Raw genomic sequence first — 27,477 nt, forward strand, 5'->3', positions numbered from 1 at the left:
TTTTTAGCAATAAATATTTTCATATATATTTTACTACAACAACAACCACAACACCATTTTAGGATTTTAAACAATAATAGCTTGGAGTTATACATTTATGTACTTCTTTGGCAACAATTAAGACTTAATTTTTTTGTTTATAATTAAGTACATTGTGCTTATTGCAAGTTATTGTTGTTGTTAGTTATCATATATTATTGTTGAGCCCTGTAAATGTCAAAGATATAAAGGCTTGATTTTTTTTTTGTTGATTTTTTTTTGTAGACATAAAATTTAATTTTACATTAATTTAATTGTGCTTAGTCCATATGACAATGAAATTATTTAGCATTTGATTTGAAATTAACATGATTTCTTAATGTCTAGTGACATATCAGGGCCATTTTATGATTCGTTGAAATACATTTCTTACATACAGTTCCTTTAAGCAATGTTCCACGGGTCATTGTGCCATGCACATCATCACACATATGAGATTAGATTTTGTCTGGAGTACGTTTTACAAGAAAATTCTATTTCAGTTTTTTCACATTTAATTCAGCGCGTTAAGTGCCAGTTCTTTGTAATTATTTGTGAAATTTACTGAGTGATGATTGTTTCTACACCATTTTTTTTTTAACTCAACAAATGTCACCACTTGAGTTCTGGGAGAAAAAAATTATAAACTTCTGATGATTAATTTTCAACAGAGGTAGAGGTTGTGAGAAGACTCGACAGATGTTTTCTTTAGTAGATGGTTTGTATGTCTATAAAGTTACCGGCCAACTGGTTTATTTACTCACCATAGCCAATTTTTACTCAAAGTTGAGAGTTTATCCATATGAGAAACGTGGGAAACTATTGCTGGATGCTCTTTGTGTAACACATCATGTGCATATTCATATAGTATCTGTAAAAAAGGTTTGAAAGGCGTCTGACTGTAATATCAGCACTTAACCGCCATTGACAGTAATGTAAATAGCAATAGAGAGGGATTGCGTAGGTCAGGCAGACCTTTTGATGAAGAGACCGAGAACGACAGGTTGCAGATGAGGTGACGGAGAGACTGAGCTATCAAGTGCACGAATCTCAAAATACACCGGCTTTGTTCAAATCGTGCATCATCGGACTTTAATGAAGCTCTGCTCCTGACGGAAGGTCAGAGGGTCTCGGTATCTCGGCTGCTGCTCAGTGCCGCGTGCGACGGTCCCTCGTGACTGCCGGTCTCCTGCGAATGTCTCAGACGCGTCGCAGTTCTCCTGATTCGCGGCCCTGCGCACCGTCGTGGGCGAGCGGCCCCCTCAAAGTGTTAATTTGCTAACGTTCCTTCAGAGAAGGCGTCTTAATTAAGTTTGTAAGATTCATGCCTAATTTAGTTATTATGTGAGGGATGAATGAGCTAATGAATGCAACAGGAGCCTCGCGGCGATCTCCACCCGCCCGCATTATGTGTGACTTTTCTGCCTATGAATTAATTGTTTGCACTTAACCTTGCACTCGTTTGTTTTAATGTTGGAAATAGACGGGGTGTTTTTAACAATATTTTTTTGGAAGAGCTCGTCTCGCACACTGCGGTTTGGTTGTGTGTGTGTGTGTCTTGGCGTGAAATGAGAGGCGTGCTGAAATTAGACACTTCGCGTTCAATTAGCGTAGCCGTGTTGTCGACGAGAAAGTAGGTACGGGTGTACGTTTGACGAATGTCTTGACTCCACGGAGGTCCTGCGGGGGTCAGCTGCATTTTAAAAACTTTTTCTTCGCTGTTTACTGTGGTGCTTATTGCTTTTGGCCCTCTGATACAGAACATGTGCATGTTTTATGCCTTTTATTAAGCTACATGTATGCAAAGTCCAAAATAAACACTCACCAAATGCAAGAGCAAATTGACTTCAGTGAGTCATTTAATAATACGCTTTTTTTACTGCGAGAATGATGCTGATGTACGTCAGGCGAGCAAACCAAAGCAAAGAGCTACAATGTTTATTAAAGAACATTGTTGTGACTCGTTTTTACCCGAGTAGGCCAAGATATACAGCTCAGAGAGCCTCAGAGAAAGATTAGCACCTCATATAAAGGTAACGTTTTATTGAAATGTATAAATATACATGCCTTATTCATACATGCATGCATAAACACCGTCCTTAAGAAATCATACTAGGATGGTTTAGTGCTCGATTATTATTGGAACTCGATTAATAATAATGGTTCTTATTATAAAAATTGAATGAAAACAGCTGTTGCTTAATATTTTATTGGAAACCATAATAATTTTTTTTATTTTTAAGATTCTTTAATGAATAGAAAGTTTAAAAGAATATAGTTTATTTGAATGTTATGTTATGTTATTACATGTTGTACTCTGGTTAGGAATTTCATGCTTATACACTGTAAAAAATTATATGTTCAATAAGTTATGACAACATGTGATTTTACATTGTTTTAACTCATCAAAATAAGTTAAGAAATGGTACACTTTCGTATAAGTTATAAAAGATGCAACTCATCTTTTAAAGTAAGTTTAACATCTAAAGCCCTATTTGCACATGACTAGTATTATCTAGGGCAAAACTCAGAACACATCTTCCCTTCTTAAGAATGACTTCAGTGCCGTTCTTTGTTCTTTTCTCAGAGAAAAGCTCAACTCCAAGTCTTCCAGAGTCACAGTCAAAGCTGATTCGAAAGACCGCCGTTCATCAGTTTCTGTGTTTACTAGAAGCACGCGCAACTCAGCCATCATTATATTAAGCCCCGCCCACCGACTCTATACACAATGTGATATAGACCAGACCAGACCCGAGTTTGGCGTTTACAGCTCAGAAGTGAGAGTTGCTAGATGACACTCGCGGCGAAGTAGATTTGCTGCCGCTAGGGTGCGTCTAGATTTTTAGACTAGTGATTTGTAATAATTGCAGAGATTGTCTGTGATCTTAATCCCGTGCAAATCGGCCATGTCTGTAATTTGTAAAGTAAAAATTCCCCAGCAAATGACCTACTATATTCGCCGAACAGGTCCTGTGATAATAGTACATTTCACTTTAGAATGACTATCAATTTGGTAGTAAACTGATTGAATGGCGTGTTTAATATTAACATCAATACTGTTCTTAATGAAGAACAGAACAGTACAATGACAAGCTCGTTTAAATAGGCGCTTTTACATTTAGCATTGAAACTGAATCATCCGCCGTGTGTCAGCTTCTCACTCATGTAGCCCCTCTCCCTGACTTGAGGTTGCCAGATTGGCTGCAGGATCCAGCAGGAATGTTTGTAGCTGTAGCTGTAGTAACTAGAGCAGATCTGGCAACCCAGATGCCGAAACACTACTGACTTCGTTATTGGTAGATAGATGGAGGGCGGAGCTTCAGGCCAAAACACAACATGTCAACATCAGTTGAGGGCTGCAACAATAACTTTTAAATGACAATATCCTGGCCGGACTACTGTTGACAGTGATATAAGTATTTGAAATGAACATGATTGATTTCTTAATGTCTAGTGACAGATCAGGGCCATTTTATGATGAATTGAAATATATTTCTTACATACAGTTGCTTTAAACATACAAGTTGATTGTACTTAAAAATTTCAGGTTGTGACTTTTGTTGTTTTTTGTTGTTGTTGTTTTCAGTGTAGTGAATGCGTTTTATTCTAATCATGTTAATAATAATTGTTGTGTTGGCAGGGTTGGTTCAGCCCAGGCCAGGTGTTTGTTCTGGATGAGTACTGCGCTCGATACGGGGTGAGGGGCTGTCATCGTCACCTCTGCTACCTGAAAGACCTGATGGATTTTTCGGATAACAACGCCCTGGTGGACCCCACCCTCCTGCACTACAGCTATGCCTTCTGTGCCTCCCATGTCCATGGAAACAGGTATTAAAATGTATTTGTGTTATTTTGTGCACATTTTTGTTACATTGCATCAATGCATTTTAGATTGCATTAATGCATTTTATCCAAATGGACTTAGATTGCATTCAAAGTACACATTTTGATTGGGAATCAAACTCATGACCATCACACACACACATATATACACACACACACACACACACACACACACATTTGTTTTTGTGAAATATGGGGACATTCCATAGGCATAATGGACCATACCATACAAACCACATTTTCCTTCAGTACTATGTCTGGGTATTCTTAGGTTTTCTCCGAAAAATTTTTACCGGTCCAATCAGTGAAAAGAGTGAGAATGATGACGTTGATGTCGTGCGCTAGTTTGAGTTGTAGTTCAGTAATGGCAGCGGAAAAATTTGCGAACATCCAGGTGTTAAAGCCGGAGCAATAACAATCTTTGCTGAGGTTTGTTGGTGGCCCTCCTCCCCAACAGGGTGAATTCGGGAAAAGTTTGATTTTCCAGCTCGCTCTGTTAGTGGTGAAGGAGTTGGCTGAAGCCCTATTCAGACAGTAATTGTCCCTCATAGGGTCGGAAGGTATTGCCATCATTTACAGAGGCTAGTCAGTGATATTGTCATCCGATTCCCACCACCAGTGTAAAAATCCCCGGCCGAGTTACCTACTGCTTTTGACAAATACCAAGGTCGTGAAGTGATGTAATAGCTGTCCGAATCCACATCTCTGAGTTTTCAAGAATATATTACTTCAAAATTCACTCTTTTTATCCTTTTTGACCACTGCAGAGCACCGTACGGGTGTTTTTTGCTGTTATTTGGATGCCTTTCTAGACTTGTATTTCTTTAAAATTCTGACAAGTATTTACAAGAGCAATACATTTCAGCACTGCTCAAAAAAATAAAAAATAAAGTATAGAGAAAGATATGATTTTATAGATAAAATAAAGTCACGTAAACCTTTGAATTGGGCCATTATTTTCGGCAGCATTTATTTTCATACCAAGCATGACATTTTATTTACAGCATACAATGTGTTATGGACCATGTGAGCAGCACGAGTGTCACAAAACTCTCCCCTCCACCATGAATAACATAATCACAATCCGAATGCACAAGTTTTAGGTTTTATCCTATGGTTTTATCACCGAAGTGGCCTTCACATTGCACAATTATTTTGACAGATTTGTGAGAAACAGGCGAAGGGCGCATGACATACGTCACGACCAAACGTTAGTGATTATGGCAGATCCAATAGTTTAAAACTTCAACAGAGTTCCCGCCTTCGTGGAAGTAAACGCTTGTAAATGGAGAGTGGCCAGACTCTATGTACAAATGAAATGTGCAAGAGCCTGATTAGACAAGGCTACCCTTACACCTATATATATATATATATATATATATATATATATATATATATATATATATATATATAGGCAGCATGTAGGATAAGCGTGCTTTGCTCGTGTGAGCAAAGTGATAACACACATAAAGTGTGAGCACCAAGCAGCATGTCCAGGTGCTCCTTTGAGAACCAGACCAAAAGAGTTATGTGCACCCCGTATATAACCCATGCTGGGTAAATAATTCGCAATGAGTTATTGTTATTTGTATTTTCTATTGAAGCTGCGCTGTGTAATTTTTCTGTACGCTAGAGGGCACTTTTTCACAACAAAGGTGTAGTTTGATGAGGCCAGATTTCAGCGCAGAATCTTGGGCCATTTGGTCTTCACCTCACAGCCGGTGGAAAAGAATCGGGCTAGGACTTTGGAAGAAATCATGTACATGGATGTGGTTATTAACGTTACTGTAGTATGAAGCAGAGCAAGACCGAGCGTCGAGGGAGCTGAGCAAGACCGCTGGAGCGATTGTTACAGAAACACACGGCTCGAGAGCAGCGGGACTTTTATTATGACGGGACACAGTTCGCTCTTTCCATTCTTCCGGTAGTGAGTATGAGCTAACGCAGCTCTGTTTATCATAATAACATTAATATTATACATTTACATGTGTTTAAAATTATGTTATGACGTTACTCTGCATTCGCTCAGCGGCTGCTGTGACACTTGTTCACACTGCTAAGACTAAAGTGGGAAAATCCGAGGGTAACGCAGATATGACGCAATTGACAGGTGACTCCCTCAGACGTCCCGACTCCTTGGTTAAAATAGCGTTTTTCTCAAAATTTACATTTGGGATATTGTAAGAACTTAACTGAACAAAATATATAACACTGGCCTAATGTTTTTTGGATATTTTACTGCAAAAATACTACATGCACTTTTAAACCTTCATAATGGTGTATGAGAATCAGACAACAACAAAAAATAATGAGCTACACCTGTTGGAAGTTGATACAGTCAGCAAAGTAAATTTTGAGAAAAAGTTTGTTATAATTTTCTGAAGGATCCAAAACAAAATCACCTAGCAACCATGCCTTAAAATCCCTGGTAATAACACCAAATTTGGCACACCCCAAGTCAAAACAAAAAATCTATAGGAAAAATATTTAGTAAATATTTAATAAATACTTTTAGATGTTTAATTGCTATTCGGAGCATTGGGATCACTAGACGAGGACTTAACTCATTTTAGTAAAAATCTCAAATTCGATTAAAATGTTAATTTTGTTCATTTGTGTATATATGTGTATGTATGTATGTGTATATATATATATATATATATATATATATATATATATATATATATATATATATATATATATATATATATGCACAGTAATATTAGGGCTAACAATCTCATTTTCAATCATAATTTAAACAGATTTCAAATAAGTAATATATACATATACACACAGACAATTACATTTCAGATGCGATTATAGTCCTTTTTAATATAATAAAAAAATTTGTATACATATACATTTAGATATTTCATTGATGGTGATATTTTATTTTTGTTCTTAAAATCTTGTTTTTTATTTTTTTTATATGTGGTCTGTTATAATTAATATATAAAAACAAGCACTTTAACAATGCTATATAGCCCTTTCAAACAGCAAGGAACATTTGGTTTCCTTGGAGGTTGTGCATTTTGAATTCTCACGTATTAAGTGTTTGAAATCAAGGATTTCATTTGTGTTGGACAAATGAGAAGTCCCACATGTTTGATGGATCACAAAAAGAGAAAAAAAACACTCAGAATGGCTTTTGTCCGCGCATAATGGGTGGGCATACAAAAGGAACGAGAAGACAGAAGAAATACTTTAATCACTCGGGAGTCGCTCAGCGTGGCAGCCATGTTCAGCATCACTCAAAGAGAGACTGAGAGCGTCTGCTTGGCAAATTAATTAATGGTTCTCTTATTATCTCAAAACGCAAGGCAATTAAACCTTAATTACAAAGTCCATTTGTGCTGCTTCTACATTTTAATATTTTTTCTTTGATAAGGCCTCTAAGGATCAGAATTTTATACAGGCTTGTTTTCTGTAATTGATTATGCGAATTATTGATGGTTTGACATTACTTGAAGACTAAAATGTGCCTGCGTTAGCGTTAAGAGGACTGAATGAAGCTTGTGGTATGAGCAATGTCCCTTGTCCACTTGTTGGCGAAGTCCTTTGTGTTCGCGTACACTGAAAGCTGTTGGTTTTCCACTTACCTTGAATCAGCCGTCAATTGACTGATTAGATGTTAAATACACACGGATGTGCTCCTTCTCTTTAATGACTGATTTAGTCAATTAGGAACAGTAATGATTAGCCTCTCTAGATAATCATCAGTTACAAATGAGGAAAATTGGCATGAGTAGCTTTATGTTTGGGGGGGGGGGGGGGGGGGGGTCATTTGAATAATGACAGTTCAGCGGCGCAGTCGTGTGCAGAGGGTGTTCATGGGAATATAGGGAATTTTTGTGCTGCTACTACTTTTGACTCTTAGCCATGATTCAGTATGACTTCTTTATACAGGGGGGTGTCTCTTCACCAAAACACGTTGGACAAAATTAATGGCAAGGTCAAGTCAGGGGACTGCGATGGCCACATGTAAGAAACATAATTTTGTACTTAGTGAACCAATTAGGATTTATTGTTTTGGCTTATTGTCCTGAAAGAAGATCCAACCACGGCCAATTATAACATTTCTAGCAGAGATGGTCAGGTTTAGATTGTTTTATCTATTGGTATTTGATAGGCTTGCTGCACTAAAGATCTTTTTTTTTAGTTTCGTCTGACCATAGAAGCTGGTCCTTTTGAAGTTCCATTCGTGTCTGGCAACTGAATATGCTGGAGTTTGTTTTTGGATGAGAGTATTTTTTTTCTTGAAAGCCTTCCAAACAACTTGGGGCAGTGTTTGTGCTGTTTGAATTAGGCTTTCTGACCCCAAGCTAAATTTTGCAAGTTTTGGCCACTCAAACTATCTTCCTCAACATGCATTAGGACAATTTAGACAATGTCCTCTTCCAGGAAGATTTGTAACGTCTTTAGTTGATTGTAACTTCTTAATGGAGACCTATTATGCCCCTACACGATGTAAAATAAGTCTCTGATGTCCCCAGAGTGTATGTGTGAAGGTTTAGCTCAAAATACTCCATATATATATATATTTTTTAACATGCTGAAATTTCCTATTTACATTTTACAATTTACATCCAATAACCAAAAATGACTTAAGACACCACATTTGTGCTTCATCATTGTTAGACTTCTTCTCCTGCAATTTATTTTTTCTGCACCCCAGAATGGCAGCTAAGGTAAAAACAGGTTAAAAAAGGAATGCTTAAATCCACAAATTAGATTGCAAAGACCTTCAAAGCTTTTTTGTGTGCAGCTAGAAAATAACAGTAGCCTTAACCTTGGCCAGAGAACCTCTCATCTTCAGTTCAGGTGAAAATGCTTCCTCTCAACCGATCTAATGCGTCAGTCAATAAATCAAGGAACAGTTATGACAGTGCAGGCTTTCTTACGGTGAGTGTGCAGCTTCAAACCTGCGAAGATTGTTGCTATCTTCTTTATCTTCACTTATGATCTTGTACCCCAGAGACCTTACAGTTTGTTTTGCAGACTTGGGTCTGGGAATTAATTTTCCCTGTAGGGATTTTAAAAAAAAATTATCAATAAAGAATCTTAAGCCGTGTGTTAGTGATGCGCGGATCACGGTTATATCTGCGGGTTGGATGGGCCAGGTAATAAAAAAAAAACATTCCAATCAATTAAGAGTGGGTTGCTGGTATGAGATAAATTATTAATGATGGGAAGTTGCAGTGACGGAAACAGTGTAAAGCCTTTAAATTCAGGCGGGTAATGTAATTTTGCCCAAGAAGAACTTCAACTTTATGTCCCGCCTGAATCATCCTCCCTCACATCTCCTCCTCCCCCTATTGACAGAAATGAGAGAGGTTGAGGGAGATGTGAGGGAGGATTTTTCAGGCGTGGCTTTTTACTGCGCCTAGTCGAAGTACTCTCAGAAGTGCTATTCCGCTATACATTATAGTTCCATTGTAACCCGCTAAGAAAAGCGCCACGTTTTATTTTGTATCACCATACTTGATTGTTCAACTATTCGTGTAACTGTATTTAAATAGGGAAAAGATCTCGGAGGTGTTTGGTCGCTTCTAACTTGATCTCTGTTTGGTACCATAGTGAATGAACTGGGCTTAGTGGGCTAAGCTAAATGCTATCAGATCATCACCGCGCGTCAGAGTGATTAAGTGCACACACTGAGACGAGAGAGGTATGTATCAACTTAGTACATTTATAACTATCTTAGTTAAGGGAATAACATAGTTTAATATGAAAAAGTGGTGGAGTGACCACATTTAAAAGCAGCATACTTCAGTGCAGTATGTTTCCATATCATCAGCTTAATGCTGAGAATTTGATTAATTGTAATGTGATGATCAGGTGTGGAGAAAATCATAGATTCTGGCAGGTTTATGATTGATTTTTAACAGTGGATTCAGGTGATTATAGCTGATCCGTGCATTTCTACTGTGTATTCACGGTGTATTCGGACTATAATCACATGTAACTGTCATTAAAAAAATATACATTATAAAAAATATGATCTATAGAATAAGCAATATATCAACTATATATAGATTTTATTAAAAAAATTACAATATTGCGGTATTTATATTTTTTGAAATTGAAATATGAAATTAAATACAAACATTAAATTAAATAAATATAACATTTTATTTAATGTTATATCTATTATACATTTTTACATATATTTTGTAAAATTTTTGTTTTACAAATACATTTTTTACATATAAATTATTAAATATATATATTTTATTTGTGTTTATTATTTATTATTCTAAATTTTTTCCACAACAAAATTGAATGTTGTTTTCGCTACAAATAAAATTAGCTTTAATCATTTATAGATATTTTTTGCAAAAAAATATTGTAATTATACAGGCTATTCCAAACACTGCTGAGCTCTTTTGCCATAATTTGTATTTCTATAGTAACAGCCACTTCTCTGATTGGTGTATATCTCGTCAGAATTATGGGTAGTGAAGTTTGGCTAGTAAATGTCATTAAGCCAACAATATATTGTATGGGTCAAAATTATAGATTTTTCTTTTATGCCTCTTAAGTAAATATCATGTTCCATGAAGATATTTTGTAAATATCCTACCTTATATAAATATCCTACCTATATATATATATATATATATATATATATATATATATATAGGTAGGATATTTATATAAGGTAGGATATATATAGGTAGGATATTTATATAAGGTAGGATATTTACAAAATATCTTCATGGAATATATATAATTTTAATATTAATATATATATATATATATATATATATATATATATATATATATATATATATATATATATATATATATATATATATTAAATTAACATTAAAGTGGTAATATGCATTGCTAGAGACTTAATTTGGACAACTTTAAAGGCGATTTTTTTGTTCTTTTTTTTCTTTCTTTTTTTCCGATTTAGATTACAGTTTTTAAAATAGTTGTATCTCAGCCAAATATTGTCCTAACAAACATCCATGGAAAGCTTATTTATTCAGCTTTCAGATGATGTATAAATCTCAATTTCAAAAATATGACTGGTTTTGTGGTCCAGGGTCTATCATCTATCATTTTCAATATATATTGAATTGAGATTAATTCAAAATGAATTGAGACTTTTACTTTGAGAAAGCAGCTTTGTGAAACTAAACCATTGATTCTGTAAATTCTTAGATTGTGGGTGACGGTGGTATGGCGTATGAAGGGTGCGTTAAGCGAGACTCCTTTCAGACATGTTTGTCAGTGCAGACATCCTCGTGGCACATTTCAGTCAGTGTCGCCTGCGTTTGACTGACAGATGCACCCTGGGCTCGACGAGGCTTGAGACTTAGAAGCAAGTACGCGAGAGGAAACAGACAGGTGCTGCTTTATGTGTGAGATGAACTCGCGAGGGCGTACTGACAGCAACGAGAGTGACAGTAATCACAAGCTAACCTCTTTCTCACCTGCCAGTCTTTCTCCCCTCTTTCGCCTGTCCATCATGCTTGGCTGCCCCATGTGACAAGAGTATTTACCATTGGGCACACTCAGTTACTCACTGTAAACATGACATACGTCCAGATCGTCACCCTTGATATGATCGGATATATACCAACCAATCTGTCATAGAGGACGGAGTGCATAGTTTCCATTTGTGTACTCTATACGAAGCCATATTGTGATATCAGTCTTATTTAAATTTGTATTGTGCAGCCCTAATAGCCAAGACACAACCCTCTGACGCACAGCGCTGAAACTCACAACCAACTTACTGGGCATGTTGGCACGGCCAGACTTTCCCAAGACTCCCGGCGCTGTTTAACCCTCGTTGACTGGCCCCGGACGGGTCAACATTTCACTCGTCTCTAACACACTCGCTTCATCAGGCACAAACAATAAGTCGGCCCCCCAACAGGCCAGCACACTGCACCCGCTCCCACTAGGGCTGCCAAGCATGAGGCGGCGCTGCGTGAGGTGGAGGGTAACAACACTTTCACAGGGATTTTTTGCACATTTGAGTTCCTTCACTTTCAAATGAAGTATTTTGGAGCTTGCTTTTGATTGTGTACTGTATATATCTAAATGTTAAATGTATGGTTTTGCAGACATATTCATACCAAGCAATTTAGAATAATAAGTGCAACTACATTTTTTAATTTTCTGAAGAAAATGTTAATGGTGGTTGTCCAGTAAAAAAAAAAAAAAAAAAAAAAAAAAAAAAAAAAATATATATATATATATATATTATACATAAATCTATTTACTTTTATTAAATGGTAGTTTATTTTTCATTATTAATGGTAGTTTACAAGAAATATGCATTATATTCCATTGTATTTCCAGTATAATAATATTAATAATAATATTGTATAATTAAAATCTTGTCTTTCCAGAAAAAAAAAAAGGAAAAAAAAAAAAAAAAAATATATATATATATATATATATATATAATTATTATTATTATTTTTTTCTGGAAAGACAAGATTGTAATTATACAATTTTTTGTATAAAAATTATACAGGGGGTAAGACGCATGGCAGAACGTTTTGACATGAATCGACCCCAGGTTTGAATCAGATCAGGTCGGTAAAGCATTTATTTAATAAAAAAAAAAAAAAAACATTAGAAAAGTGGAAATAAAGCGTCAAACGTGAGTTTAATAATAGTGTTTATTGGTTAGTGGTAGGAGAAACTGAATTATAGACAGTAAAAGTGGGTGGGTCTTGACTCTTGTCCCGCCCACATACAATGGTTCAGATGCCCATGATATAGACTTTTACTGGAAAATTATGGCATAAATAGCAAAACACACAGATTAGTTCGTCATTTTCAACTCGTTCTTATGTCATTCATGCGGTTTCATCAAAACGTTACGTTAGCCGATGATTTGACAAGCTGACGCTGGCAAGCAGAATTTATAACCAAACGTCACATAAAATTAAATGTTTACATTTTTCAACGTATAAAACTACTTGCACGTGACCAACACGACATACAGTGACGGTTCCATCAACTGGCCCCAAATTCTCTCACATTGGCCCCGGCCAGTGGGACGTCCTTATTATAGTGCCCTGAATAATGATAGCAAAAGTGATGCCTTCCTTAGCAAACACAACTAATAATGTTGTGTTATGTAAGGTAGAACTGGATGCATTTCGAGGTTTGAAGGATTAGTTTAGTCAATGGGAGGATGTGTGAATTGTGAGACTTAATTACTGACTGAAGTCGTAAGGCTTTGGTTGTCGTCGTAGGTTTGGCGATGTACTGGGAGCTACAAACACGGATAGACTCTAGTGATTCTCCCTCGTGCTAACAGTTCAATTCCCAGGCCTCTTGTTAGAAGCAGTTAAACTAAGAGGCCTTCCTCAAGAACTAATGAGCCTACACAGCACGACAGACAAAGACACTGAGATTAAAGGGTCGATGTTGAGTTTATACACTCCTTAGCCTTTACCATAATGCAAAAAGGAGATTTCTTTTTTCTTTTCATTTGTAGGCGCTGATCTCCCCCCCCATGCTCGCGCATACACATCTTCTGCCGCTCTTCACACTCCCTCTTTGTGTTCTCTCGGGATTAGCTGGCTCTTGTCAAAAAGAAAAGGCGGATTTCATTTAATGGAGAGAGGGATTTGCAGAACAGACAGGTTTACAAGTTGCCTTTACCTCTTCGTGTAAGGAAAGCGCTTTCTCTACAGCGTAAGCTGTGCCATTCAGAAAGTGTGGAGGGTTTGGATAGCGAAGCACAATGGCTTCTAACTAAACTGCCCATTGTCGACAGTTAAAAACTGAAGTTTGGAACGATTACTTTTGTGCTATGCTTAGTGGTGAACATATGCTGGCTACATTTGATTATTGCAGTTACGAGGTATTGAAAAAGCAATTTTAGTTTAAATCTTTGACTTAATGAATTTAAATAAATAGTAAACGATTGAAACAATGTTATCCTGAATAATGCAAATACAAAATAATTATTCAAATAAGAATGTCATTCAAAATAAGAGTGTGTAAAATATTTGATATCGATTTTATTTTATTTGTTTTTGATTGATTTGTAGTTTTATTTTTTATTTATTCTATTTTGATAAACATCTAATTTATTAGTCTCATATCTTCTATTATTGTGAACATTTAAACACAAATTTTATTAATAAATATAGCATTAACAAATTGACTGCTAATTATTCAAAGAATAGTTTTATTGAAAAATCTATGAGAATAGAAATGTACAACATTATAAATATTTACATTTATTAAAAAATTATGTAATACATTTAAATATATTTTAATTAGATTTTATTATTTTTATTATTTATTTGTATACATAAATGTTTATCAAATTTCATACGTTTCGTTGTATTGATATGTGTTTTCATATTCTCGTTCTGGCTTGTTTATTGTTAAAATGTTTGTTTTTGTGAAATGTGAGACATTCCATAGGCGTAAGGGTTTTTATACTGTACAAACTGTACATTCTATCCCCCTACACTGCCCCTGTCCCTAACCCTACCCATCACAGGAAGCATTCTGTATTTTTACTTTCACAAAAAAACTAATTCTGTTTGATTTATAAGCCTTTTGAAAAATGGGGACATGTGTAATGTCCTCATATTTCACCCTCTCCTTGTAATACCTTTGTCATACTCATGTCATTATACACATTTGTGTCCTGATATTTCACAAAAACAAGCACACACACACACTATATTATATATATATATATATATATAATTTTTTTTTTTTTTTTTTGTATTTTTAGTATTCATATTTTTTCCACATTACATTTTCTCAGCAAATTTTAGTTTCATGTATGATGAAACGCATCAAAACATACCTAAAAAAAATATATTTTACTTTAAATAAACTAATTTGAAGAATGTCATTTTTTTTAAAGATATTTCCAGTTGCTTCCCTTCTTGCATTACCTTAATATGATTCACCAAGGATACATTTATTTTGATATTCTTTTATATAAGAGTTTTGGATTGCAGAACCCTTGTATGAGAGCTGAAGCATTGTTCAGTTCAGCTGGAATAATTGTGAAACTTACAGCTATCTTTGAAAAATCTTTTGATTGTGAAGTTGAAGCACAGGATCCAAGGGCATTTGGAATGAAAGAACAGGTGCTGTAAAGAATAAAACCGAAAATTGAACGTTTCCTCTTTGTTTTGGCAGACCGGATGGCATGGGCACAGTTACAGAACAGGAGAAGGAGGAGTTTGAGGAGATCAGGAGCAGACTGTTGACTTTATTGGAGAAGCAGATCACTCATTTCAGGTACGACAAGCTCCCACATCCAATGGTCTTGATGATGTACATCCATTTATTAAAAGGGTTAGCTCACCCAAAAATTCATATTAGCCCATCATTTACTTACCCTCAAGTCGTCCTAGGTGTATATGACATTCTTCTTTCAGATGAATACAATCTGAGTAATATTAAAAAATGTCCTGGATCTTCCGAGCCTGTCATAAGCGCGTTCACAAGAGACTGGCGTTCCAGCGTATGACGTAGGGCGCTCCAGTGAGTATACGCTAGTTCCCGCGAGAACCATGTTTTGATTTGCTTTATCATCTGTGCTTCCACGTTCGACACCGGAACTTACCCACGTCACATGCTGGAATGCCAGTCTCTCGTGAACACGCATATGGCAGTTAGCAAAAATTAAAGATTACAATTTGAATGGAATGAAGCTTTAAATATGGAGATTTTTCTCACACAAAGGCCTTTATTAAACCCCTGGAGCCATGTGGATCACTTTTATGATGGATAGATGCCCTTTTATGGACTTTTAGAACAGAAACAGCCATTTAGTGCCATTATAAAGCTTGGAAGAGCCAGGACACTTTTTAGTATAACTCTGATTGTATTCGTTTGAAAGAAGAAGGTCATATACACCTAGAATGACTTGAGGGTGAGTAGATCATGGACTAATTTTCCTTTTTGGGTGAACTATCCCTTTAAGGCAGGTGAAAACATTTTTTTTCATGCAGTGGTCAATTTTGAGATTTTGGGCCAGTTTACTCTCTTAACATGTATGCTTTCATGTCAAAAAAAAAAAATGTCGACATTCGACATTTAAGTGGTTAATTCACTATACATTTTTTTCAACATGCGCCTTTAGATTTTTACCTGAAATCATCAAAAGTTAGCATTCTAACGCGAGCTCCCGTGCCGTCTCCATTCACAGAAACATGTCATGCTTGGTATTATTATAAAGCTCTTACCACTGTGTATGAGACTATCTAATTCAAATTTGGACATTTCCTTTGTAGAACTAATCAACCGCGAAAGTTTGCAGCCGAAAACCACATCTGATTGGCCAATGTGAATTTCACACTACGTCATACGCGCTGCCGTTTCCTTGTGTATTCTCCGCCTGAGAGAAAATGCAGAAAGTGCCGAAATCAGCTCATAAACATTCACAGAAAGGATAAACTAGCAAAAGCTGATTAAAAAGAAAGTAAACAACAACAGATTAGATGACGAAACCCTGTCAGAATTAGATTTAAACAGTTATAGACTGACATACAAACAAACAAACAAGGACAGTTGTTTGCTGTTTTTGTGACTGTTGTGTGTGTTCACAAAGTAGTTCACTTCAGCATAAGGCTTTTAGCTACTATTAATAATTTGTTAATTTGCATGTGTTTGAAATATTATACATTGCTGATATTAATGAACTGAATATCTGTTTTGTTTGTGGGTTGGGGGAAATGTATGCAATTGTACAATACAAAACTTTAAAGGCCGTTTTCTCAAAATGATGTTTTTCTCACACTCAGAGTTAGATATATCCACTTCAGTAGCATCTACAAGCACCAACTTTTCCAGTCTTAAGCATTCTTAAGGCATTCGATTTCGCAATCGATTAATATTAACTTGTGGGCATTTCACGGACTATTATAATAGTAATAATAATGCGTTCGATTTTTATAGCACTTTTCAAGGCACTCAAAGAGCTTTACATAAAAGGGGGGAATCTCCTCAACCAACACCAATGTGCAGCATCCACATGGATGATGCGACGGCAGCCATATTGCGCCAGAACGCCCACCACACACCAGCTGATTGGTGGAGATTAGACCGAGTGATGAAGCCAATTAGGATATGGGGATTATTAGGAGGCCATGATAGACAGGGGCCAATGGGCAAATTTGGCCAGGATGCCGGGGTTACACCCCTACTCTTTTTCCGAAAGACATCCTGGGATTTTTAATGACCACAGAGAGTCAGGACCTCGGTTTAACGTCTCATCCGAAGGACGTTGCTCTTTGTCAGTATAGTGTCCCCATCACTATACTGGGGTGTTAGGACCCACACAGACCACAGGGTGAGCACCCCCTGCTGGCCTCACTAACACCTCTACCAGCAGCTACCTGGTTTTCCCAGTTGGTCTCCCATCCAGGTACTGACCAGGCTCAGCCCTGCTTAGCTTCAGTGGGAAACCAGTCTTGGGCTACAAGGTGATATGGCTAGAACTAATCAACCGCGAAAGTTTGCAGCCGAAAACTTTACGGGGGGGGGGGGGGTATTATGGGCAACTAGAGGTGTGACATGAAGCCACAAAAGCTGCGCTACGTTTAGAATTGATTGTGTTAACGGAAAGCTGCATAGGATGAGCGTGCGCACGGTTTTATAAATCCAAATATTTCTGTGCATACGCACGTCTTATGTTTCATCCATGCGCCACTTCAAATGCAAATCCTACGTAAGGTTTACAAATGAGGCCCCTGGTCGTTTCCAATTTCCAGATTTAGTTTTTGGAAATATATGCAAATGACTGTATATTTAGTTATATAAGGCCTGATTTGCATATTAAAACATTAATTTAGATTTTATATTTTACTCCCAGAGCTAAAATTAGTCTGTCCATTTCCAGAAAGCTAAAAACATCACCAAAGTAGTCCATATGTGACATCAGTTGGTTGATTAGAACCTTTTGAAGCATCGAAAATACATTTTGGTCCAAAATATCAAAAACTACGACTTTATTCAGCATTGTCTTCTCTTTCGTGTTCCTCCAAAAAGATTCAAACGGTTTATGAATCAGTGAATCGATCATTGATTTGGGTTGTCAATGTCACGTGATTTCTGCAGTTTGGCAGTTTGACGCGATCTGAACTGCTGAAATCACCTGACATTGGCGATCCGAATCATTGATTGATTCACTGATTCATGAACATATGGACTACTTTGAGGATGTTTTTATTAGCTTTCTGGACATGGACAGTAAAGTGGGCAAAGACTGCATATACTCTGGGACTAAAATATAAAATATCTTAAACTGTGCTCTAATGATGAACGGAGGTCTTACGGGTGAGGAACGACATTAGGGTGAGGCATTAATGACATCAATTTCATTTTTGGGTGAACTAATCCTTTAAGATAACTAGTCTGTAACAAAATACAAAAAAAGGTTGTCAACAAATGGATTGTAGATCTATTTTGGTATGGTTGCAAACATCAAGGAAAAATCTAAATAATAAATAATTAACTTTATAATCATGTAATTACATTGTAATGACAGTGTATTAAGAACATATCTGGTCACTGAAGCAAAACCAGTTGATAACCACTGTATAGCATCTCACCCTACGGTTTACTCATTTAACACTCCCCCTCCCAATTGGTCCTCATTTTAAAGCGACCTCCTGCTGGCCCCTCTCTGTAGAGTGCTGGAAACACTAGTAAAGGGGGTTTGAGTTTTGCGGTTGCAGCAGAACTTAATAACCAATCAAACAAAAGCTACAAACAACATCTCAGATTATGCAAATGGCCAGCGGACAGAGGCAAGGCCGGTGCGAGGCGTGCCAGGGATTAAGCGCGGTTCCTAGCCCAAGCTGATTAGACCTTGTTGAGTCACTTGGTAAGTGTGCCTCTTGCCCCACATAGACGAATACCGCGTCGAGGGCCTACGGGGGGACTTTCACACCTGTGGTGTGTGAGGCCTTTATGAGAACCCCTTCTCTTTCGTCTTCATTCATCCCATTTAGCATTGTCCGTACGCACGCTGACACCTGTCCCTCCTCAACGGGCTTTGGACAACATCTCTATTTAAAAGACGTAATTATTGTCCCATGATAGCTGAGAAACAGCGTTTTGCGACTGACTCCTTCAGCTTGCGCTCTGTCTTCTTTCTTCTATGCCTTCAGTTAATTACCACTCGAGTTTTACTCTCGTCTTCTTGCCCGTAGGTACTGTTTCCCCTTCGGGCGACCGGAGGGGGCTCTTAAAGCCACACTCTCTCTTCTAGAAAGGGTGAGTTAACTGTGCAAATTAACTGTGCAATGCTTTGCGCCTTATATGCATGCCTCGTGTGTACTAGCATGTGCTTAAAGTGTAATAAATGAGAGAAAAAGTGTCATTCTTCAGGCTCTGATGAAAGACATCACCACGCCGGTCCCAACTGAGGAGATGCACAAGATAGTTCAGAAGTGCCTGGAGAAAGCAGCGCTCATCAATTACTCCCAGCTGACCGACTATGCCCAGATCGAAGGTTCTCATAGAATACTTTTCAGGGCTCAACAGTAAGGATTTTTGTCTTTTGCTGGCCCTTGTCAGCAAGTAGTTTTGGATTTGAGAAGAGGGAACCTAGCGGAACACCTGCCAATGTTTCCAGTGGCCTCAGCATACACAAAACATTACACTACCGTTCCAAACAAATGAATACTTTTATTCATTTAATTCGACCTAAAAGTTACAGTAAATACATTTATAATCCTACAAAGGATTTATATTTAAAATAAATGCTGTTCTTTGGAACTTTGAGATGTTTGAAGGCCAAAAACAAAATAGCTTTAAAAACATGTTAGTGGGCAGTATATTATTTGTCATACCTGCTCTCTTCTCATCACTCTCTTATTTCCATCACTCTCTCCTCATTTCCATCACTTTTTCTTTTTCTCTCAATCTCCTTCTCTTGCCTCTTTCCATTCTAAAGCTGAGCTTTGACTGATAGACAGTGAGTGTCAGTGAAGAAAGTCAACATAGGGACAACTGACATTTAGCCTATATTTTATTAAGAATTGTCTTAGACAAGTTAATTCACTGAAGGCTACGAACGCTACACTGTAAAAAGAAAAAAGAAAAAAATGCAGGTCTCCAATTGAAAATTTTCTAGTGACTGGTCACATCTACATTTTTCAGTTGGCCAAATTTAATTTCTATTAATTAAATTGCATCAATTCACAGAAATTCAATTTGGCCAACAAATTTTTTTAGATGTGACCAGTCACTAGAAAATTTTCGATTTGGAGACATCATTTTTTTTTATAGTGTAGGTAAATTAGTTAAATTCATTCACAGTATGTACAATTATTATCTTATTCCTAAGCTGATGAAATCGGCTTTGTTAATGTTTCTTATCTCCTCATATTGACAGTAGGCTACTGACTATTTTGTGACATGAATCAGGTAAATTACAAGCCTTTTTTTATTCGAAATGGTGAAATTAGACACAATTTTATTATTTTTGTCAGTTTTTTAACATTTCCGTCCCAGCACTGAAGTAGTGTAAGTACTCTATTAGTCAATTATTTCAGAACATTTATTATATAAACCTCGGGAAAATGTGACTAGAACACCGTTGGGATGAATTAGAGCAGAGACTGCGAGCCAGGCCTTCTTGTCCAACATCAGTGCCTGACCTCACAAATGCGCTTCTAGAATAATGGTCAAAAAGTCTCATAAACACACTCCTAAACCTTGTGGAAAGCCTTCCCAGAAGAGTTGAAGCTGTTATAGCTGAAAAGGTGGGCCAACTCCATATTAAAACCTATGGATTAAAGGGATAGTTTACCCAAAAATGAAAATTCTGTCATTATTTACTTACCCTCAATTGGTTCCAAACCTGTATCAGTTTATTTGTTCTGCTGAACACAAAAGAAGATATTTTTAAGAATGTTTGTAACAGAGCAGATAGAGCAACCATTGACTACCATAGTATTTTCCCACCTATTATGATAGTCAGTGGTTGCTCTATCTGCTTGGCTACAAACTTTCTTCAAAATATTTTCTTTTGTGTTCAGCAGAATAAAGAAACTCATACAGGTTTGGAACAACTTGAGGAAACAGAATTTAGATTTTTGGGTGAACTATCCCTTTAAAAATGGGATGTCATAAAGTTCATGTGCATGCAAGGCATGAGTCTTAAAACAGCATGCTGTCTAACAGCATTTTCTTTCTCTCTTATCTCCGTTTAAAGTAGTAGCCTATTTATAAGTTGAGCATTTTCATTCAGTCCGTCCGCTATTTTAGTTTTATGCAGGTGTGCCTTAGGTAGCATAATCTAACAAAGCTAAAGTATAATCATGCTGTTTTTGTCTAATTAAATAAAAAACAACTGCTCATATTCATGTGTGTAACATCTTTGTTTGGGTTATGGTTAAAATGCAATGGTTGCCTCTAATTTCAAATGGCTACACATATTTTTTGTTTAGTTTGGCCTGTAATAGAAAAAATAAACAACATATCAGAAACACTATCAGGCAAACAGTATCAGAATTTGTCCATTATCTTGTACAAAAGCAGAAATGGTGCATCACAAATAAAAAATTTTTTTTTTAAATGTTTTACATTTATTTAAAAAAATGAATGCAGTTTTCTAAGACCAGTGTGTTTTTCTAGTTTTTTTTTTTTTTTGCAATATTAATCTGTTGTTTGTATGGTAATATTAATGTAACTGTCAGCACACAAAGGTAAAAAAAAAAGACACAGGTCACATTTCTTCCCATCTGGCCCTCCACCTAAAACAAATTTGACAGCCCTGATGTACGCTATAAAAAATTGTTTCAACTTAATTAGGTGTATATGCTGACTTTAAAAAGTTTAGTCAACTTAAAATGTAAAGTTATATTAACAATCAGCAGTTTTAACCGTTTTTTTTTGTTTTTTTTACAGTGTAGCTGGCAAAACCCTTATTGTTGAGCCCACTATTGCTTTTAGTTCGTACTAAAAGTGTTAGGAGTGTTAGACATGTGGCGTGACTGTTCGGACGTCTGTGTGTCGGCAGATAGCAACCAGGCGCCTCCAGAGAAAAGACTGGAAGACATGATCAGACTAGGAGAGCTGTGTATGGAGGTGTTACAGCAGAACGATGAGCATCACTCTGAGGTAAGACCTGTAGAATATCTCCTGATAGAGCGTTATCGCTTTTAGAAGACCAACCCGTGGCGTGTTGTCTAAGACTATTTCCTGCTATGAAAGCCTTCATTTAATTTCATTATGTCTCCGTGTCAGTGCTCTTTCTTTCTTGTTTCTCATATTAAACCAAGGCTCTAACCACGTCTTGAACATTGGCGCCCAAAGTTTTTTTTTAGGGGAGGGGGATAAGTTCCAGGTCTAATTAAGCATGTAATTTAGAGTCATTTTGCCATTTCCAATTATTGGGGTTATTCCCTCAATGCCTATGGTCCTGTATTAAACGCAATATTCCACACCAGCACCACCTTTTTGTTCATAGTGAATTCACCATTGATCCTGTCACATCTCTTCTAATCCTTTACAACACAAGTTCAAAAAAACCCAGTCACGTAAAACAGAGAATCAATCTTTGTTTATCATCGGGCCTTTTGGCTTTGCATGTTGCTCCAGAAGGTATTGCATGATCATTTCAGAGCGGACTCGTGATCATTTACCGTCTCGCTGTCCATTTACTTCGCCACGTTGCCATAACAGCTGTTAGCGAGTGACAGCTTACCCGTCCAATGCCAGCTCATAGTAGCGGCACAGGAAAACAACGCCCACGGCCCATCTGCACAAGGCCAGCGCCCGCTATCGCTCTCACATCAACATAAAAAAAAAAGATCAAAGGAAACGCGTCAATACTAGGTGTACAGGTTTCATAGACAGTAAAAGCGATCGCTTTCCTAACTAAAAATGTAGATGTAGACATCTGCTGGCAAGGTACCGGGCTATTTTTAGGCCTCAAGCTTTCAACAGCTGTCACAGAACAACTGGCTGTGCCTAACAAGACAAATGTCCCACATGCTGTCACTAAGGAAACATCAAGGTGTGTGTGCGTGGTGTGCTCGGCTCTACATTAGTGAAATTACGGTCACAATCACGGTTTCAAACAAAAAGTAAAATATTGTCTAATCAAATGTGTTTTACAAAGTGTATCAGTGTTCACGATGCATAAGAATGTGTTCTCTCTCTCTTTCTTTACCACTACATTTGTAATATATTAGGGAAGAGAGGTAAGGTTCATCTTATATTTTACTCTCGTGTTGTGTTGTGTTGTGTTGTGTTGTGTTGTGTTGTGTGGTGTTGTGTTGTGTGGTGTTGTGTTGTGTTGTGTTATTTAGCATTAGCAAGACGTACATGCCACCTTCTCTTTGTGTTGTAGACTGGATGACCGCAATCATTTTTATTTATCCTTTTACAAACAAAACATATTGGGTGTCATTTATCACAACGTATTTGTGTGTTAAAGCATTTTCACACAGAATTTTTTTGGCACTATAAATGTATATCCATTAACCACTAACTCTTTGAACTACCCAAGTCTGATATGTATATAAAATATAGATAAAACATTTTTGGGACCAGTAAGATTTCTTTATTTTTTTGAGAGAAATTAATACTTTTAATTAGGGCTTTCAATCGATTAAAATATTTAATCGCATGCTTGTCATGAGTTATCGCACATTTTTATCAGTTCTGAATGTGCCTTAAATGAATATTTTTCAAGTTTTTAATGCTCTAATCAACATGGTTATGGACAAATATGCATTCTTTATGCAAATGTACGTATTAGTGAAACCATACTCAAGAGTATGAAGACTAGACATGTATCAAAGTTTATAGATGAACGGTTAAAAGTGTGAGAACTCAGACTCGGGAGCGCTCTTGTTCAGAAAATAACTTTTCTTTTATTTCGATCTGGAGTCTAATAAAAGTTCAACCGAAAAATTGTAGCTCATGTAGGCTATACAACGACGCTTGTTTAAGAATAGTCATGTAAAAGGGTTAGTTCACCCAAAAATGAAAATTCTGTCATTAATTACTTACCCTAATGTCATTCGACACCCATAAGACCTCAAGACTTGGAACACAAATGAAGATATTTTTGTTGAAATCCGATGGCTCAGAAAGGCCTTCATTGACACCAATGTCATTTCCTCTCTCAAGACCCATAAAGGCACTAAAGACGGCGTTACAAAGCCCATCTCACTACAGTGGCTCGACAATCATTTTATGAAGCCACGAGAATCGTTTTTGTGCTAAAAAAATTAATTAAAAAAATAAACTGATTCGAACGGTTATTAATCTGTATATCGATTCATTATTTGGATCGCCAATGTCACGTGATTTCAGCAGTTTGCCGGTTTGACAAGCGGTCCGAATCATGAATCGATACGCTGATTCATTCATTTGAAACTTTGATATTTAGCTCAGAAAAAAATAATTGGCTCTGGTTTGGTCAGATTTCGCCTATGGTTTTAGACTGAAATGGATATAGCAGTGAATGACTCATTTTGGTGTTTGTTAGTTTTATATGCCATTCAAAACCTGCCTCTGAAAGCCCTGAAGACAAGCTCCCTCAAGGCCAGCGACTGTAAAACATCTAGTCAGACAAAAGTGACGTTCACCCCCTCCCCACACACACACGCTCAGGTATCTGTACACAATAGCACCCTTCAATAAGTCAGCATTCTCCTCTCCACCACATATTCTTCACCGTGACTGATTGCACTTTTATCCCTATTGCTCCATGCCGACCGCTTTGGATGGAAAGTTCTTGGCTCGCACACTGCCACAAAGAATACAAGACAACACGAACTGGCTTTCTTTGATACTCCCAATTAAGTTGGCTGCAGACGTCCCCAAGAACTGCCGTGTGGAAGAATGCAAAGAGAGAAATGCATTGATGGACTTGGATCTTTTCAGAAGGGCCTTCAATGCACATACTGGCAGACAATAGGGAGATCGGCACAATGTAGAGACGGCACTGAATTTTTCCCTTTTCTCAAGGGAATTTAGAAGGGATGCATGGGCTCTGGTCCGCTGCAGTCGACCACAAAAGACACGTGGATGGCCAATTGTCCTTTTTGTGATCTTTAGCCTTTTTGATAGCAGTATTCTGCTGCCTTCTAGTGAAATTCCCTTTTAAAAATGTGAAAAAAAAATCTAATAATTTGATGCTATATTTTTATTTTTCGCCTAAGGGTGAAAAATTTCCCCTCACAGATTTCGCATCAGATTGAAGATGGTCACATGAATTCTATAGGTAAAAAAAGTTTTATAGTAAATGCTACACCATTTTTTTTCAGTGTAAATGGAACTAACAAATTTAGTGGACATCATACGTCAAATTGCTTAAAATACCTCCAGAAGCTTTTGTACATCTGTAGCACATACCATGCTTGATGACTTACACATGGAAGTTTGATACTTAAGGTTAGGGGTTTGTTCAAATATGTTTTGTAGATAGATTGTGTAAATGTAGACGTAAAGCTTTACAAAACCAAGCATGTACGCACGGAAGCGATCTTTGTGTGGGTCTTTTCAAGGTCCCGTCATTTTATTGCTTGTCTTCTGCTTGCTTTAATTCCATGTTTTTATTGTCCTTTTGTTGTGAGTATCCAGGTATACAAGGCTTAGCCCTCAGTATTGTATCCTGTTTCTCTCTGTTGTTACACTATGCCTTTTGGCATTATTTGTGATCATACATTTTCACAGGTGTAGAATATGTGGCATATTTCCAGCATTTTAGTTCTTTTCTCATTACGGGAACCTTTATGTCCATTGGTATGATTTTAAGGAAGAATTTTAAGGAGGAAAATCAAGTTTTTAAAAATAGATTAAATAAGCTTAATTCGATATTCTATCTATAGAATTTCTAAAGAATTTCTATTTATCCTGTCTCTTTAATTATGATAATTTTTCTTGATTTTTAAAGAGTGCTTAAAGGTTTTATTTTATCTCTTCGATAATACAATTATGACAAACATATTTTTTTAATGTAAAAAAGAGAGCTTAAAATCACCATAAAATCAAAATGGACAGTTACATTTTGTATGTAATATTGCGGTATTAGTTATAAATTATTTATCTATGCACATCTTTTTTTTTTTTAATTAATGTACCCTCATAATCTTTAATCAAAAAAAATCTTTGTTTTTACAGAATCACTGTCCCCCAAAAGAGAATTTTAATTAATAAACACCCATAAACATATATATGTATATATATATATATATATATATATATATATATATATATATATATATATATATATATATATATGGAGGTTGCTAGGCAACGTGGGGGAGAGGACGCTGGCGTTGTCTGTTCGCCGCTTCTCCACCCACAACAAATCATGTTAATGTACTATTAGATTTACATTTTATTTTATTTCCTTATGTTTGTGACTAGTCGAACAGTCAGAGCTACAATTGGGACTGTTGCTGATTGCTGGCAGCCACTGAGAGGTCGTTGTTCGTCGTTTCGCCGTTTTCAACCGCTTCTCTAATGTTTACGTTTGAATTGCTGCGGTTGGTTTCTGGTTTGGACATTTGATGTTTCTCGCCGCGGGTGCTCACTGGTGGTCTCCCTTGGGCTTGGGCTGCATGGTGGCTGAAGTTTGCACCGGGCTAGCGTCATCCGGGCTCTCGTCGTCGGCGTCCGGCATGATGTTGGGATGTTCTGCTTCTCGGCTGCACCGCTGTTCCGTCCTGCATTGCGACCGTGGAGTGGCTTGGACATCTGCGCCGGCCCCGGTGTGTCCACAGAAGTGCCCGGAGGAATGTTCTGCCTCCTGCATGGTGCTGCAGCGATCCCCATTGTTTGAATCATCATGAAGAAGACCCATCATCTGGTCTTCAGCTGTCGTGCCTCGGCGATGTCATCGGGACACTGCCGCTGGGAGAAATCTGAAACATGGAGTGGACCACAGTGTGCTGCGGAGCTAACAGAGACTTCCACCATCAGCTGTTTTCTGTCCACCATCAGCTCTGTTTCTGTTCACCATCAGCTCTGTTTCTGTTCACCATCAGCTCTGTTTCTGTTCTGTTTTCTGTGTTGGTTGATTGTTTGTAGTATTCTATATTTTTACTTGTTATTCATTTTTTGTTGTTATCCCCCCCCCCCCCCTTTGTTGCACTTTGAGATTCTTCGGAATGAAAAGTGCATTATAAATAAAATCTATTATTATTATTATTATTATTATATATATATATATATATATAGACTGGCTCTCTTGTATTTACAAGTCCAAGTAATGTATTAATATATTCAAAAACCACTAGAAAAATTTTATATATTTTGTTTACTTACATTTGGTGTACTTACATTAACCCAAAAGTTTCCAAGAATGTTTAAATCAAGAAAAATAAGCAGTTGTAACAGGACACTGACCGTTTTCATGCGTAACCAATCAAGGACATCCTACCCTTGATTTTCCCTTTTTTTTCAGGCAAAAAAATTACATATTGTGATTTTATCTCAAATAAAATATTGTATAATAATTAAAAAAAAAGAAAGAAAATCAGCAACTTGCCAGGCAGCTTTTCTCATTTTTATTTAGTTTAACTTGAAGTACAAAAAATAATAATAACAACTAAAACTAATAAATTAAATAAACATTTTAAAAACTAATAAATAATGAAAATATAAATATAGTATATACTGAAAATA

General features: G+C 36.7%; 1 protein-coding gene across 10 annotated transcripts in view; it reads left to right on the forward strand.

Annotated features, from left to right (window-relative positions):
* Positions 1 to 27,477, forward strand: part of cadps2 (Ca++-dependent secretion activator 2) — a 194,676-nt gene that overhangs the window by 135,854 nt on the left and 31,345 nt on the right. For all 10 annotated transcript variants that reach the window (XM_067436987.1, XM_067436992.1, XM_067436988.1 and 7 more), the window contains exons 13-17: positions 3,659 to 3,846; positions 15,013 to 15,114; positions 19,035 to 19,098; positions 19,213 to 19,336; positions 21,851 to 21,951. In XM_067436987.1, the coding sequence (XP_067293088.1) occupies positions 3,659 to 3,846; positions 15,013 to 15,114; positions 19,035 to 19,098; positions 19,213 to 19,336; positions 21,851 to 21,951 (579 nt within the window). The remainder of the gene's footprint in view (positions 1 to 3,658; positions 3,847 to 15,012; positions 15,115 to 19,034; positions 19,099 to 19,212; positions 19,337 to 21,850; positions 21,952 to 27,477) is intronic.

Source organism: Pseudorasbora parva, chromosome 25, assembly GCF_024679245.1.
Source record: "Pseudorasbora parva isolate DD20220531a chromosome 25, ASM2467924v1, whole genome shotgun sequence".
NCBI classification, from domain to species: Eukaryota; Metazoa; Chordata; class Actinopteri; order Cypriniformes; family Gobionidae; genus Pseudorasbora; species Pseudorasbora parva.